General features: G+C 46.2%; 1 protein-coding gene across 4 annotated transcripts in view; it reads left to right on the top strand.

Annotated features, from left to right (window-relative positions):
• MTMR14 (myotubularin related protein 14) overlaps window positions 1–16792 on the top strand; it is a 175678-nt gene that overhangs the window by 4068 nt on the left and 154818 nt on the right. For all 4 annotated transcript variants that reach the window (XM_063940996.1, XM_063940997.1, XM_063940998.1 and 1 more), the window contains exons 2-3: window positions 195–343; window positions 13077–13185. In XM_063940996.1, the coding sequence (XP_063797066.1) occupies window positions 195–343; window positions 13077–13185 (258 nt within the window). The remainder of the gene's footprint in view (window positions 1–194; window positions 344–13076; window positions 13186–16792) is intronic.

Genomic DNA, 16792 nt, shown 5'->3' with positions numbered 1-16792 from the left:
TATAGATATACTATATAGCTATATAATATATATGTATATGTGTCATTATCTTAGTAGGGGAACCAAAAATGTTAGATTTTAGATAAGGGATACTCAACCTGTGCTTCCTTTTGGCATTACCAAGTTGTTCTTGTCGCACTGTTGTATCTATGTGAGCTTTGGTGACCTGACCAAATGTTCCCCCTTTATCTCAGGTGGAGAGGATTGAAAGGCGCTGCCTGGAGCTCTTCGGCAAAGACTATTGTTACAGCATCATCCAGAACCCGAATGGCGAGCTGTGCAGTCACTACCCCCGGCAGATCGTCTTCCTGGAATACGAGAGCACAGAGGGTGACAAAAACACGTATGTCCCGGCAATCTCCTGCCTTTTGCGCCGCGCTGCAAAATTAGTAACTCGCTGCTTTGTGACAGACAGTCCCATTTTCCATACAGACTCCTCTGCAGTTGGCGCAGTCCTGCTCTGGAAGCATATTAGATTTGGTGGAATCGCTTACGCTACTGTTTCACGCTGCATAAATGACGCTCTCTGTTCACCTTGCCTCTGAGAATTCTTTTTTTATGTGGCTTCTGAAATTTAACGTTGTGCAGGAAGGGGGCAGCACCTCCCTATGAAGTAGATGCATTAAAATGCACACAAGGTGCTTACCTCCTATCACATCTGAATTATCTCGGTGCAAACAGGTTATCGGCTGTCTAAATAGTTTTTTTTCTCTACATCTGTAATCTGGCCAATCTGCGGAATGCAGGAGGAATGCGCCTTTACTGCTCATGCTGTAAAATTCCCTTGCAGTATTTACGATGTAAGCATCCAGCCGGGCTTGGCACGACTGTTGTTGAGGAGTGTATGGATAGAAGTACAGAACATTCCAACATATTTATCTGCTCAGTGTTCAGTTTGGGCGCACATTTTGGAATATTAGATAACTATTGAACAACTCTGCCGGTGTAGCATTGCTGCAACAGTATGGTTTAAAAGCGATATAGTTACAATGGCGCCGGCCGGAATCCCGGCTGCCGAAATACTGACCGGCAGCATAATGCCGGCATCAAAATCCCGACGGAGATCGGGATCCTGTCGTCAAAATACAGCTCTCTTGCGTCCTGCCGCGGGGGATGTGAGGTTACGTTTAGGCATTATAAGGGGGGAGGGTTAGGTGTAGGCAGATGGGATGGGAGGGTTAGGGTTAGGCACCCACAAGAGAGGGTTAGGGTAGCGGGCAGGTGAGGGTTAGGGTACTTTTTGTTGGGCTGCTGGTATTAAGATGGTCGGGATGCCGCTACCGTTTATCATATCGAATCCGTTGAAAACAGTGGCCCTCAACCCTCAAGTTTTCGCAGCAGGTCATGTTTTGAGGTTTTCTGTCTGTGGAAGCAGGTGGGGTAATTACTAACCCAACAAAATACATTAGGCGAGTTGTAAAAGTGTCCGAGATTGCGGAGGTGTGGGATGCCGGACGATCTCGAGACGATTTAAAATAAAAATAAAAAAGGGCAGTCATTTAGAAGGCAAAACCATTCCTTGTAAATAATTGCCGCTTTAAAAAAACATCCAAGATCGGCCGGCATCCCACACCTCCGCAATCTCGGACACTTTTACATCTCGCCTATTAACTCACCTGTGCATGATTAAAGGAATCCACAGAACATGACCCGTTGTTGGTACTTGGGGCCTGGAGTTGAGAAGTCCTGGTTTAAAAGGCCCTTTAAGCTTAGGCTGCAAGTTGTATTGTGGAAGATGGATATTCCAAAATCTCTAGGAGTGCCCACACATCCAGTTCATATTATTATAGACCAAATTGGCAATGGGTGTGGTATGTAAGGTCGACAGTGTCTAGGTCAACCACTGTTGGTCGACAGGGTCTCTAGATCGACAGGGTCTCTAGGTCGACATGGTCTAGCTCAGTGGTAGCCAACCCTGGTCCTCGAGAGCTACCAACAGTTCATGTTTTCCAGCTCACCTAGCAGGTGCACAGGTGCAGTCATTACTAACTGACACATTTTAAAAGATCCACAGTTGGATTCTGTGAGGAGACCTGGAAAACGCTAACTTTTGGTAGCTCTCGAGGACCAGGGTTGGCTACCCCTGGTCTAGGTCGACAGGTCAAAAGGTCGACATGAGTTTTTTATTTTTGTTGGTGTCGATTTCTCCTTGCAGTGACCGGGAACCCCAATTAGTGCGCCGTGTTCGCTCACCATGCTTCATGCACAGCGCTCAGCACATGTTACTATTCCCAATCATAGTCCGCGTGGATCGTGAAGTATGAAAAAGTTCAAAAAAGAGAAAAAAAATTGTATGTCGTCCTTTTGACTTGTCGACGTAAAACATGTCGACATAGAGACCATGTCGACCAATAGTAGTTGACCTAGTTACTGTCGACCTAGAGACCGGATTGCATTGGCCATACATAATGTAGGTAGGGTTTCCCAGTTAAATGACTTCCAAGTGGATCTAGTTGTTTAACCAGGCAGAACAGGTTTCCCCATCCGGCAATCCATATGGTAGGTTATAACGACAGCAGGAACCAGAGGGCACATCTCCTTTGGATGCAGCAGGTTTTTTTTATTTTTAGCACCTGACTGAGTCTTGTACACACAGAGGTGTGAAGAGGTGTTTACCTATCTGGTCAACACGTGTTCCAGGTTTTGCAGCCCTTTAAAATACGTGGCAGGTAGACTTATAGAAAATGATTACAACGTAAGCTCACACTCTTCGGTACAGAAGGATAGGATATTTATTTATTATTATTTATCATCCGTTTCTTATATAGCGCAGCATATTCCGTTGCGCTTTACAATTAGAACAACAGTAATAGAACAAAACTGGGTAAAAACAGACAGACAGAGGTAGGAAGGCCCTGCTCGCAATCTTACCATCTATAGGACATTGTATTTAACCACTTAACTGACGATTTATTTAGCCGAAAACCGCTCCGAAATTGTCGTTTTTTTTTAATGAGTGAATTAAGTGAAGAACATGACTTTAACCCTATCCCAAATGATTTTGGTAAAAAAAATATTTTTTTGGACTTTTTTTGTAAATTTTTTTTTATTTTTTTCAAACATCAAAACATTGATCGGGAACATCGCGACTATCGCGGCTTTCATTTCGAAAGCCGGGACAGCCTGCAGGTATGCAGGGGGGTGTCAGGGATTGGCTTGGGAGGGTTAATTTACTCTTCCCAGCGGCTGCCATTGTCTGCAGCCGCTGGAGGGGGGGGGGGGGGGATCCTGCCGTGCTGACCAATCAGCAGTGATCGGCAGCACGGCAGACACGGGGAGAGTGCAGGGAGGCAGAGGGATCTTCCGGTCCCTCTGACAGCAGCAGCGGAGGGAAGTTTATCTTCCCTGCCGCGGCTAACACTCTCTATCTGATTGGTCGCATCCTGTGCCACCAGGTCAGACAGAGCACTTGCAGGCATGGTCGCATCTGATTCGACTATGCCAGGCAAGTGGTTTATATGCGTAGAGCTGACAAAATGAAGGAAGTGTGAAATAAGTGTGTACGGTTTACATTGCTTCTACAGTTACATTTTATTGTAATTACATTTCTCAAATGTCCTAGAGGATGCTGGGGACTCCATAAGGACCATGGGGTATAGATGGATCCGCAGGAGACATGGGCACACTAAAAAGACTTTGACTGGGTGTGAACTGGCTCCTCCCTCTATGCCCCTCCTCCCAGACCTCAGTTAGACTGGACACACACTAGGGGAGCTCTACTGAGTTTATCTGAAAAGACTTTATGTTAGGCTTTTTTATTTTCAGAGAGACCTGCTGGCTACAGGCTCCCTGCATCGTAGGAGTGAGGGGAGAGAAGCAGGCCTACTTCTTCTTAGTTAAGGGCTCTGCTTCTTAGGCTATTGGACACCATTAGCTCCAGAGGGTTCGATCACTTGGTTCGCCTAGCTGCTTGTTCCCGGAGCCGCGCCGTCACCCCCCTCACAGAAGCCAGAAGAAAGAAGCCGGGTGAGTATGTGATGAACAGAAGACTTCGGTGACGGCAGAAGACTTCAGTAACGGAGGTAACAGGCAGCGGTCGCGCTGCGCTCCATGCTCCCACACACCAGCGGCACTCACAGGGTGCAGGGCGCTGGGGGGGGAGCGCCCTGGGCAGCAAGTTACTGAAGGTCTCATTCGCTGGCTTAATATGATATTCGGTGTCCAGACGCCGGCTACAATAACCCCGCCAGCATATCGCAGCGGTCCCGCGGCGCGCCATGGCTCCCACACACCAACGGTTGTTAACGGGTGCAGGGCGCAGGCGGGGGCGCCCTGGGCAGCAAGTTATACACTACACTGACTCTGCCAGACAACATATACAGTGTGTAGACACTGTATATGGTCCTTTCCCTCCATAAACAGGCTATTTTATATTGCGGGCTACAGCGCGCCGAGAAGGGGCGGAGCTTAGCTCTCCCAACAAGATTAAGCGCCATTTTCTACAATGTCCCCGCCAAAACAGCAAACAAGGGGGGCCACAGTGTTTTAGTGCTATATAGGGAATAATATGGCACTAATTTCTGTAGAAGGACATGTTATAATTTTGTTGTGCATTTATTTCTGTGTGTGTTCCCTGTCAGAAATATCCACTATGTTTTTTAGTCCATGTGTGTCGACATGTGAGGCTCTATTAAAAAACAGCTATTGGGGGTCACTGTCGGTATTGCCGACGCCTGTTGGTAATTTATATAGTATCAGCAGGTCGGTAGTTGTATACTTGTAGGAAGTAAACACTATGGGAGACACAATACTCTGTGGGTGATCCTGTCGGCACCGACTGTTATTACTGGTTACAGTAATATCCTGTAGTTGCCTTTTACCTACATATGTATGTGTGTGTCAGTTGTCTGACACGGAATGTTACAAATTTCTCCCCCTTGACCCTACTGAACGGTTTAAGAAGGAAATCGACTCAATCATTTCCTTAGGACTTTCTAATGGTTGGATTGATGAATCCACCTCTGACTTTCTAGGACAGGATTTCCCGAAGATCCCTCTAATATATATTTTGCCTAAAGTGCATAAGTCGCTCATTAAACCACCTGGTAGGCCCATTATTTCTTCTCGTGGGTCTTTAGGTCAACCAATTTCTCAATTTATCGATTTCCACCTTCAACCGGTGGTTCAGGCTACCCCTCATTACATTAAGGATACCACCGATTTTCTTTGTAAACTTAAAGCTATTTGTCCGCTTTCAGCAGACTGTACACTGGTGACCATGAATGTCACCAGTTTGTACACTAATATTGGGCATGCTGAGGGATTGTCTGCTGTAAAAGAGTCCGTCACCCTTAGTCCACAGTATAAGGGTCCTCCGTTAGAATTTTTTCTTTTATTGATGGAAGTAGTGCTCCATAAAAACAATTTCCTGTTTAATAACTAATTTTACTTACAACTTAAAGGCACCGCGATGGGGTCTAATATGGCCCCATCGTATGCCAATCTGTTCATGCATCAATATGAACAGAGACATATTATGGGTGATTTAACTTTTTCGAAATATATCAAATTCTATGTGCGTTATATAGATGACCTGTTTATGCTGTGGACTGGGGGTGACCGGCTCTTGTCTGATTTTGTTGCTAAGCTCAATAGTATTCCGGGGTCCATCAGATTCACAAGTACCCATAATGCTTCTGTGATCAACTTTCTCGATGTGTCCGTACGAGTACATGATAGGATGTTAACCACAGGGATTTATAGGAAGTCCACTGACAAAAATTCTCTCCTTCTTGCATCAAGTTTTCACCCCGTAGCACTGAAAAAGGGTTTACCCTACTCCCAGTTGGTCCGCGTGGCAAGAATTACCTCTAACCGTGAGGCATTACATGAGGCATTTACGAAGATGGGGGATAACTTTATTAACAGGGGTTATCACAGCACTGAAGTACGACAAGCCATTGATAAATGCATGCAGCTCTCACGAGATGACTTATTGAAACCTCGGCCAAAATTGGAGTCTGATCGACTGGTTTTTGCCAGTACGTATTCGATCTCCTCAAGTAATGCCCGACAATCCATCCGCAGACATTGGCATATTCTGCAAACGAACCCTGTGATGAGACAATGCTGTGAACAGTTGCCACTGTTCTATTACCGATGCAGCCGTAATATGAAAGAGAAAGTAACCTTCTCCGACATTAGCCCACGCGTGGGCAGGGGAACTCAATGGCTGCAACTTCAAACTGGTGCTTTCAGATGCCATGGATGTGTTAACTGCAGCTTCATGTTGACAGGCAAGATCTGTTGTCATCCGTCTAAAGGCACAAAATACACCCTAAGACATAGGATGACCCGTGAAACTAAATTTGTGACTTACATGATTGTCTGCCCATGTAAGAAAATTTACATAGCAAAAACGATACGAATGCTGAAGGAGAGGATCGCCATGCACAGGTCCTCGATAAAAAAGGCATACCAGAAAATCGATGGCAGTACTCCCCCTGTTGCCAGGCATTTTGTCTTTGCTGGACACAAATTGAGTAAGTTTACTTACATGCCAATTGATCACGTACCACCCTTGAGGAGGGGAGGTGATAGACCCAGACTCCTACTCCAACAAGAGTGTCGATGGATATACCAGATGGAGTCTATGGCCCACCATGGTCTCAATGAAGAATTTTCTTTTAGTTCCTTTTCTTTAAGGTGCTGTGATCTGATGGATCCCGGGTATTGTTTGTGGGCACTATGAGTAATGGTGCCCTCTTTAATAATAATACAATATATTTTTTTCTGTACACATTGACCCTGTATTCACGTGTCTGTAAGTCTATTTTGTCCTTCTTCATGATTTTTGATTTCTGTTGTGTGTTAGTTAGATGTTCTTCTATTAATATTCATGTACAGGACTTCTCTAACGTTTTGATCATATGAGAATACTATTTGTTATTTAGGGTTAATTTATTATTGATGGCATTTAGGTGTCCTATTATTGAAACCTTGATCTCATTTATGATCCTTACTGTTTTTTTGCCAGTCCTGTTGGTAACATGTTATTTTTTCTGTATGGTTATTTGATAGTTACGTTACTATATTGTTGCCAATACTACTACCAGAACCATGGGATACCTACACTTGTTGCCCCGGGATGCTGTGCCCGCTAGCGCAGCACTGGCGGGAGGACTTCCGCCGAGTGACACGCAGCCTGCGTTCCACGTACCGGAACTTCCGGACTCTTGGGGAGCAGCTTGCGTTCCACGGCGTGCGCTTCCTGGTGTATGTGCAGCGGCGGGACCGGTCTCTGTGGGCGGTGATGGACCCCAGGTGCTGATGGTGAGTATGGCACTGTGAGCACATATAATGCACTCACAGGTGTTGCAAGGGTAGCACGCACTTTCTGACATGGCAGTTTGACATTTTGCCTGGTTATTCCCCTGAGGAAGGTTACTTACCGAAAACGGCTGTTTGGGAGTTTGCCAGTGATGAAATATTACTACAATGCGATGAGTATATGCTGTTGTCGATACATGCTGATGTCGATGTAATTATTCTATGAATGAAGTTCAACGTGGAGTAAAAATTTGTTTTGAATATCACGCAGAGTGCTGGTTCTGTCTTAAACCTCATCCCGAGGGATTGGCATGTGACTCTATTATCCTCTATTTAACCGGATACCTGCTTTTCTTTTAATGGAGAGTGTCAGTGCGGCCATGGTACCCCATGAAGGTGGGGTACCATGAAAATCGGTATGCAGGCTTCCGTGCATTGGCCAATCCAATGCTTGCTATGGTGAGTGCTGAATTCTCTATTTTGTATGTATTTGGGTAGGTGGCCATGGGCTGCATGCACCCCACCCTATGAGTGGTGAGTGCAGACACTGCACCCCGCTTCTGGGGTGGCGAGTGCTGTGTTTTTCTATATTTGTTTGTATATTTTGGGGTTAATCTTTGGTTAACTCTTATTAACCATGGTCACAGGCCTTTTCATGCACCCCTGTGTAATCTTAATTGTTCTAAACCTGTCAGCTGCTCCTTAGTAATTTATCGGCTGTGTCAGGTGACTAGTGTACCTTTAAAAGCCACTCGATATGTGGCAGGCATACATTAAACCTAGTGGGCATATTTGCAGTTATATTATATGTGATACAGTTGCCAGGTTTTAATTCTTTAGGCTTTGTGATAGTGTAGGACCTGCATGAAGGTGGGGTACCTTGAAAATCGGTATGCAGGCTTCCGTGCATTGGCCAATCCACCAACTAAACCCCCATCATTTATTTATTGATGTTGTGAGGACAAGTGAGCTTGCTATGGTGAGTGCTGAATTCTCTATTTTGTATGTATTTGGGTAGGTGGCCATGGGCTGCATGCACCCCACCCTATGAGTGGTGAGTGCAGACACAGCATCCCGCTTCTGGGGTGGCGAGTGCTGTGGTTTTCTATATTTGTTTGTGTGTGTGTATGTGTGTGTATATATATATATATATATATATATATATATATATATATATATATATATATATATATATATATATATATATATATATATATATATATATATATATATGTACGGTTCCATATCCATGTAGCTCTGGCATAGACATGGTAGTATGTGTGGAGGAAGGTTTCTGGCATTATATATGTATGTGTACTTTCCTCGGACCCCACGGGGTCGGGAGAATGTTATTTTGCCTGGTTTCTACTCCCTGCTGTCGACAAACTCTGGGTTTTTCTGTCGACCATGACGTTTCCTGGTAGATCCAAACTGGGGCATTCAGTACATGACATACACATTCAGAACACATTACTGTCACTACGGACCCGACGGTTTCGGACAATCCGCTTATATGTATGTTAAATATATATATATATATATATATATATATATATATATATATATATATATATAATATGTGTGAAAATTGTGTATTACATTATGTATATTCATATAATGAATGCTGAAGTAAAGGTATTCTTTCTCATGTGCTGGTCGCTCTGTTGATATAGCTCTAGGTTGGCAGTGACGAGTTGGTCTCAGTTCCTCTCAAGGAGTCCGAATGTTATTCTTTTCCCGACGCGGATAGAATACGGTGAAAGTCAATTCCTGGTCGACACGGGGCCCTGTCACAGAGGATCGTTCACAGGAAGCTAAGTTTATTTCTATGCTTTAGAGTTGTTTGCATTACATGCACATGGGGGAGTATTTATATTCGGAAAGGCATCCGATAGAAATACCCTACAGAGAAAGGGGAGGTTTCTTATGTTGATTCTTCTCCATAACATCGCAGCAGGCTGCCGTACGACGGCAGGAGGTGTGGCCGGGGGAATGCTGAGGCGGACTCCGAGAGATACTGGAGTTTCTTCCTGGGACGGTATGAAGCTGTTGGGGGATGCCTCAGTTCAGTCACTCTCGGCGGATACCACTGGTAAATCTAAATTCGTGAATTAGACTCCATTACAAAGGTTGGTGACGCATTCTGTTGCGGGATGCAGTCTTTTTAAAAGTTTCGATACCCTTCTTTTTTTCCCTTTCAGTGCAGATGGCGGGGGGAGAAAAGGTAAGGGATCTGCAACCTTGTTAGGTTCGCAGAAGCGGATGTCGCTTTCTGTTTCTATCACATCCATCGCAGGTCGTTGGGTCTATCTGGCTGGAGTCCACTCCGGTGGGAACTCGTCTACTACTTTTCAGTCAGTCCAGGTCTGGACTGGGACCTGTGAGTTAATTATAGAATCCAAAGGGGACATTCGGGCGTTTGCAGATGTTTCCCCTAACTGATTTTTTGTATAAATCTTGCCGTTTCCCCTCTGGAAGGGGATGTAGTACGCGACATCATACCAGAGTTGAGTCAAGTTCAGGGCTTTGTCCTGAGGTCCCGGTTTTAAAAAAAAAAAAAGAAAAAAAGAAAAAAAAAGGAAAAAGAAAAACAAAGATTTCTCCTTACGAAGTTGAACTTCTGGATGGAATATCTCAGACCAGGGAGCTCCAGCACGTAAAGGTGGAAAAGGGTTTAAATGCGTTTTTCTCCGCATTCAGCTTCCTGGGTTGATGTACAGGATTGTCGTTGCATTTCACCGGTGTGATGGCAGTATGGTGGTTTTCTTTCAATAGTAAGAGCCATTGTTATTCTGTACTGAGACGCTCTCCTGATTACGGCGAGGTCAAGAAACAAGTGGTCCAACTTGTTGTTCCTCTCTGACTGTTCTTTAACACAGGAAATGGCTGTTGTTCCCAACGACGCAGATGTCGGAGGTGGGTATCAGAGTAGATACTGAGCGGTTGAGGTTCTGTGTTTTTCCTGTGGAAAGTGGTCTGAAGATCCTGAGTCAGATCACATTTGCAGTGACAATCCATCAATATGTTCCGTTCATGAAGAAGGTGGTGTGGCATAGGAAGCTTTTCAGTGAAAAAATATCGCTCCTGTGGTGTCTGCACAGTCTCACCTTCTAGAGGGACGAAGGTTCGGAATCCAGTGGTGGATCCTGGTGTCCATGCGTGCAGATCTCAGAGACTGGGGAGCAGTCCTTACAAGGGAAGTATTTCCAGAGGAAAAGGTCAGGCTGGGAAGCTTGGCTGCAATAGGCTTTCTTGGATTAAGAGCTATTTTCAGTGAACATATGTTTAGTGATCTGCCCGTGTTAATTCTGTCGGACGACTTGACAGCAGTGGTGTAAGTAAACCGTTAGGGTGGAACAAGGAGCAAAGCGGCAATGGCAGATGCCGTAAAAGTTTGCCGCTGGCAGAAAGGACTGGAAAACGCTATATTAGCAGTTTTCATTCCCGATGTGAACGACTGAGAAAGAGATTCCTCTGCAGATGCGATCTCCATCCGGGAGAAATACAGTCGTCATTGAGAAGTTTCACTGAAGCGACAAGTCGAGGAGTGCCTCGTTTGGACATGCTGGCGTCTCGCCTCACCGAGAGATCTCAGGGATATTATTCCAGGTCAGGGGACACTCCAGCTATAGCAGTGGACGTCCTCGGGACACCTTGGGTGTTTTCAGTCGGTCTATGTGTACCCTCCGTTTTCACTTTTCTGAACGTGATAAACGTAAGAAGAACATAGGTTCAGGCGATCCTCATTGTTCCGGTCTAAACAAGGAGGGCTTCGTATCCAATTCTTCAAGATAAACTCATAGAAGATCCTTGGCCGCTTCCTCATTGTGAGGAACTGTTACAGCAAGATCCGGGCGTATCAAGACTTACCGCGGCTGCGTTTGAAGGCGTGGCGGTTGAGCGCCATATCCTAGACAGAAAGGGTATTCCCAGTGAAGTCAGTTCCACTCTTCTTCAGGCTAGAAAAGAAGTAACGGCAAAGCCTTACCACCGTGTTTGGAGAAAATATGTGTCGGTGTGAATCCAAGAAGGCTACTATGGAAGCTTCAGCTGGGTCGTTCTTCTCCACTCTTTGCAAGCAGGTGTGGGTGCAGGTCTACAGTTAGGCTCCATTCAAGTGTGGTTTTGGTCTTCTAAATTTTCTTTCAAGAAAGAATTGGTGACCTTTCCGGAAGTTCGGATCTTCGTGGAAGGAGTACTGCACATCCAACTTCCCTTTGTGCCCACATTGGCACCGTGGGACCTTGACGTGGTGCTGCGTTTTATTGGGCCACAATGATTAGAACCTTTATGAAAGGTTGTGTTAAATTTCTCTCTTGGGGAGTGGTCATGCTTTCAGCTTTGGCGTCCGCAAGGCGGGTGTCTGAAGTAGCGGCTGGGTCTCACAAGAGCCCCTGTTTGATTTTACAGGTGGATAGAGCCGAATTGAGATTTCGGGTAATAGTTCTGCAAAAAAGTGGTTTTGGTGTTTCGCAGAAACCAGCCTATTGTGATGCCTGTGGTTACTTAAGCATTGGCTGATTCAAAGTCTCTCGAGGTAGCCAGGGTTTTGAATATTTGGTCACCAATTTGGCTCAGATTGGGGAAACAGAGGCTCTGTTTGTCCGGTATGCTCCCAGCGTGTTTGGGGCGCCTGCGTCTCTGCAGTCGGTTACACGCTAGATCTGTGTTACGATTCGGCGTGCTCGTTCTACGGCAGGATTGCCGTTACCGAATTCGGTGGTGACCCATTCTACTTGGAAGGTGGAATCTTCTTGGGCGGATGCCCGAGGAGGCTCGGCGGTTCAATTTTGCCGAGCAGATACTTGGTCGGGTTCAAACATTTTTGCTAAGCTCTATAGGTTTGATACCCTGGCTGATGGGGACCTCATGTTTGCTCACTCGGTGCTGCAGAGTCGTCCGCACTCTCCCGCCCGGTCTGGAGCTTTGGTATAAACCCCATGGTCCTTATGGAGTCCCCAGCATCCTCTAGGACGTTTGAGAAAATAGGATTTTAATACCTACCGGTAAATCCTTTTCTCTTAGTCCGTAGAGGATGCTGGGCGCCCGTCCCAGTGCGTACTGTGTCTGCAGTTATTGGTTGTGGTTACACTCTTGTGGTGTTTCTTTTCTGTAAGGCTGTTACTGACGTTGTTTCATGCCATGGCATGCGGTGTCTTATTATTGGTTGTGTTGACACACAGGTTGTGTTACATATTCTCTCAGCATGTGGCTGTGTATTGTTTATGCCGTTGGCTAGTATTCTATTGAATGCCTCGTTCTGCGGTATGTTCGTGGTGTGAGCTGATATGACACTCACTGTGTTTAAACAATAAATTCTTTCCTCGAAATGTCCGTCTCTCCTGGGCACAGTTTGCTAACTGAGGTCTGGGGGAGGGGCATAGAGGGAGGAGCCAGTTCACACCCAGTCAAAGTCTTTTTAGTGTGCCCATGTCTCCTGCGGATCCGTCTATACCCCATGGTCCTTATGGAGTCCCCAGCATCCTCTACGGACTAAGAGAAAAGGATTTACCGGTAGGTATTAAAATCCTATTTTCACTTTATTCATTATCTTAAAATCGACTCTTGGGACTCTTGGGGCGGGATTCAATTCTTTTCACCCCTTTCCACACCCATTCTGTTTCTGCCCTCGGGGGTGTGGTATCATTATTTCAGCTTGCTACCCTTGGAGTAGCGAGGCACCCAACCATTTACACGGCTAAACCTGATTACTATGGGCTCGATATGCACGATAACGGGGAGATTGGGCGTGATATATCATTTAAATTCCACCCTTGAAGTTTTTTATTTATTGGGATTTGTTACAGGTTTGAAAGTACAGTGCGGGTCAGCAAGTTGCAAGACCTCGTCAATCGCAGCAAGATGGCGCGATGCAGAGGACGTTTTGTCTGCCCAGTCATTCTGTACAAGGGAAAGGTAAATGTCTTCTTCAGTCCTCCTGTCTCACTGCAGCCGGCCCATGATCTCACAGAAGGGCCACTGATAACTTGGTGTAATGTTTTTGTTGGGTGTGTCTTTTCCCTCTCCCCCTTCCACTCCGATGCACATTTTCTCCACAGGGATGGTTGTTTACTTGGTTTTATGAGAGAATGCTTCAGCTGATTTCAGGATGATGGCAGTTCTATCTGCACTATAATCATAACGCTGATAATAAAGTCTCTGCGGTTGGAATCAGCAGCTGACTTTGTCATTCTGGAGGGCAATGATGTTTCTAGAAGAGAAAGGAGAATTTCTGCAGCGGGGTACACTGGGATTCCACAGGGAATAACATCGGGGTGTAGAGTTGGATCTTGACCCGATGCACCAACAGGCTAAAGCTTTGACTGTTCCCAGGATGCACTGCACCGCATCCGGTTGCGGTCCCAGGAGACGGACCGCGCCGCTGGCGTGGACACTGTGGTCGTGCAGGGACCCCACTATATCCACCAGGGCAGGGAGCACAGGTCGGATTTACTAAAATCCGTTTAATATAGGCTCCATAGTACCCGCTGGTGAAGTCCAGCAGGGGGGATAAGGCGCTGACCTGTAGCCCCTCCCCCAGCTTCAGGCGCCGTCTAGAGCAGGTGTTCCCGCCCTGGAGCTGCATCTCTCTCTCCCTCACTCCCTGTCAGCCTTTGGGCGCCATTTCACAGAGCTGCGCTGATCCTGAGACTGCTGGGCACTATCTCCTCTGTAAAGCCGCCTGTCTCATCAGCGCTGTGCATTTACAGGACACTTACGTATTCAACATGTCATTTAGATAGCGTTAATTAAGAACAAGTGCACTCTATATGAATATTTAGTGCAAGTAGTCTGTGATATAACAATGCACAGTAACCACTGGATGTATATCTGTTTACATATATATCTTTATGTAGTATTGCTAGTCTAGTGCAGTTTTATTTTTTATATGTAATAATTTCTGCATTGTACCTGTGACTGTGTGTGCCTATAGCTGCTGTGTGGTTTCTATTCGGTGTATCACACATATTGCTATCACTATGGGGGTCATTCCGAGTTGATCGCTCGCTAGCTAGTTTTAGCAGCCGTGCATACGCTATGCCGCCGCCCACTGGGCAGTGTATTTTAGCTTAGCAGAAGTGTGAACGCTTGTGCAGCCGAGCTCTACAAAAACAGTTTGTGCAGTTTCAGAGTAGCTCTGAACCTACTCAGCGCTTGCGATCACTTCATCTGTTCGTGTCCGGATTTGACGTCATACACTCGTCCAGCCACGCTTGCGTTTTTTCAGACACGCCTGTGTTTTTGCAAACACTCCCTGAAAACGGTCAGTTGACACCCAGTAACGCCCCCTTCCTGTCAATCTTCTTGTGGCCGCCAGTGCGACTGAAATCTTTGCTAGAACCTGAGCACAACCACAAAGAGCTTTGTACCCATATGTCGCGCGTGTGCATTGCGGGGCATACGAATGCGCAGAAATGCAGTTTTTTCACCTGATCGCTGCGCTGCGAAAATCTGCAGCAATCGATAAACTTGGAATGACCCCCTATATTCTGTACCCTGGGGGACTAAGTGCGTCAGGGTCTCATATACCATATAGTGTTCCACAGGATATACTGTTTTGTATTTTTCACTGTGAGTTTCAGTCACCTCATACTGCTTAAATCCTCTGTCTGTGCTCTGCAATTGCGGTCACATAACACAGGGGGTTTTGTCCGGTGTTGTGTTTGTCTGGCTATATTGTACTGTTACGCCCTAAGACTACATTCCCAATAATGTCTGCTACACAGGGCAGGAAGTCCTGCATCATGCAGTGCTGGCGCCACGGATTTACCCGAGGAAAGGATTTCAGCTGAGAGTTCAGGTACTGGGTGCTCTGCACCTTCCAGTCTGCCCGCAGCTCCTGTGGCAAATCAGGATCCACCTTGGGCTGCATTTTCAAATATGCTGACTACGCTTGTAACACGACTTACGCCCCCCCCCTGTGGGACCTCCTGTGCCGTTACAGCCACATATTGTCCCTGTAGCATGGTGGCGCATACTCTGTCAACCCAGTTACAGCAATTGAATCAGTCCTTGGTTAAACACAAACCTAACCCTCGCCCTACTGGGACCAAAGGATCCTCTAAGCGGGCCATTTCTTCCTCACAATCCATTAATATTTTGGATGATTCTTCCTATGAGTATGGGGATTATACTGATCCTTCAGATACTGATACAGCTGTTTCTGATGAGGAATCTACAACTCAGGTTGATGTTCCTGAACTAGTGGAGGCTATCAAGCTGATTCTCCAGATTGATGATGAGATTGACCCTCCTGCTACGTCTAAGAAACCTGATAAGTTTAAACGTCAGAAGGTTGCTAAAGTAGTTTTACCTCATTCTGACCTCTTAATTGACATATGCCAGGAAGCCTGGTCATCTCCAGGAAATAAATTTTCCCTGTCTAAAAGGATGTTGGCTCGTTATCCTAACCCTGCGGAGTTGAGTAACAAGTGGGAAACTCCACCGCCGGGGGACTGTCATGTCGCCCGTCTAGTGGTGTCTACTACTCTGCCTGTCACCACTGTCACTTCACTGAAGGAACCGACGGATAAGCATGTGGAGGGATGCCTGAAGTCTATCTACACACTTACCGGTACTGTACATAGACCCACTATGGCAGCCTCTTGGGCTGCAAAAGCTATTGAAGCATGGGTTCAGGTAATAGAGGATGAGCTACCTCTAAATTTTTCTGACACTGCCAGACAATATCTGTCGTATATTACCACAGCCTCTCACTATATTCAGGAGGCATCCTCTGATGGCGGTGTAATGGCGGCCAAGGTGTCTGCTACGTCTATCCTGGCTCGCCGGATTTTGTGGTTAAGGTCCTGGAAAGTGGACCTGGACTCCAAAAAGACCTTGGAGGTGCTCCCTTTTAAGGGGGACATACTATTTGGGGAGGATCTGAACAAGATCGTGACTGACTTGGCAACAGCCAAGACTGCATTTCTCCCAAGTACTAATCCTTCTGCTCCGAAGGCTAAGAGTACCACTTTTCGTTCCTTTTCGGCCTGCAGGTAAAGCAAAGGGTCAGGCGTATCCGAGACAGACTCGTACTTCCAAAACCACCAAGCAATCTTGGGCCGCCCGTCAGCCTGCTTCCAAACAGGACAAGCCTGCAGCATGACTGGGCAGGCCTCCCCCTGGGGGACCCCAGGGTGGGAGGCTGACTTCTGTAGTTCGCCCAGGCCTGGTTAAGGACCACTTCAGACGCCTGGGTGCGGGAAGTTGTCTTTCACAGGTACGCAATCTCTTTCAAGAGACGCCCCCCTCAACAGTGTTGCTCGATAGTTATCCCTTCGTATCCGCTGAAAGCATAATCTCTCCTAGATACTGGAGTGTTTGTGTCGGTACCTCTGTCTCAAAGAGACAGGGGTTACTATTCAACCCTGTTTCTAGTCCCGAAACCACATGGGTCCTCCCAGCCTATACTCAACCTCAAATCTTTGAACAAATTTGTGAGGGTATCCAAATTCCATATGGAAACTCTGTGCTCTATTGTACTAGCTATGGAGCCCAAGGACTATATGGTATCCCTGGA

The sequence above is a fragment of the Pseudophryne corroboree genome, chromosome 9 (assembly GCF_028390025.1).
Source record: "Pseudophryne corroboree isolate aPseCor3 chromosome 9, aPseCor3.hap2, whole genome shotgun sequence".
Classification (NCBI taxonomy): Eukaryota; Metazoa; Chordata; class Amphibia; order Anura; family Myobatrachidae; genus Pseudophryne; species Pseudophryne corroboree.
The sequence above is the reverse complement of the archived record's forward strand: the minus strand, read 5'-3'. Positions and strand labels throughout refer to the sequence as shown.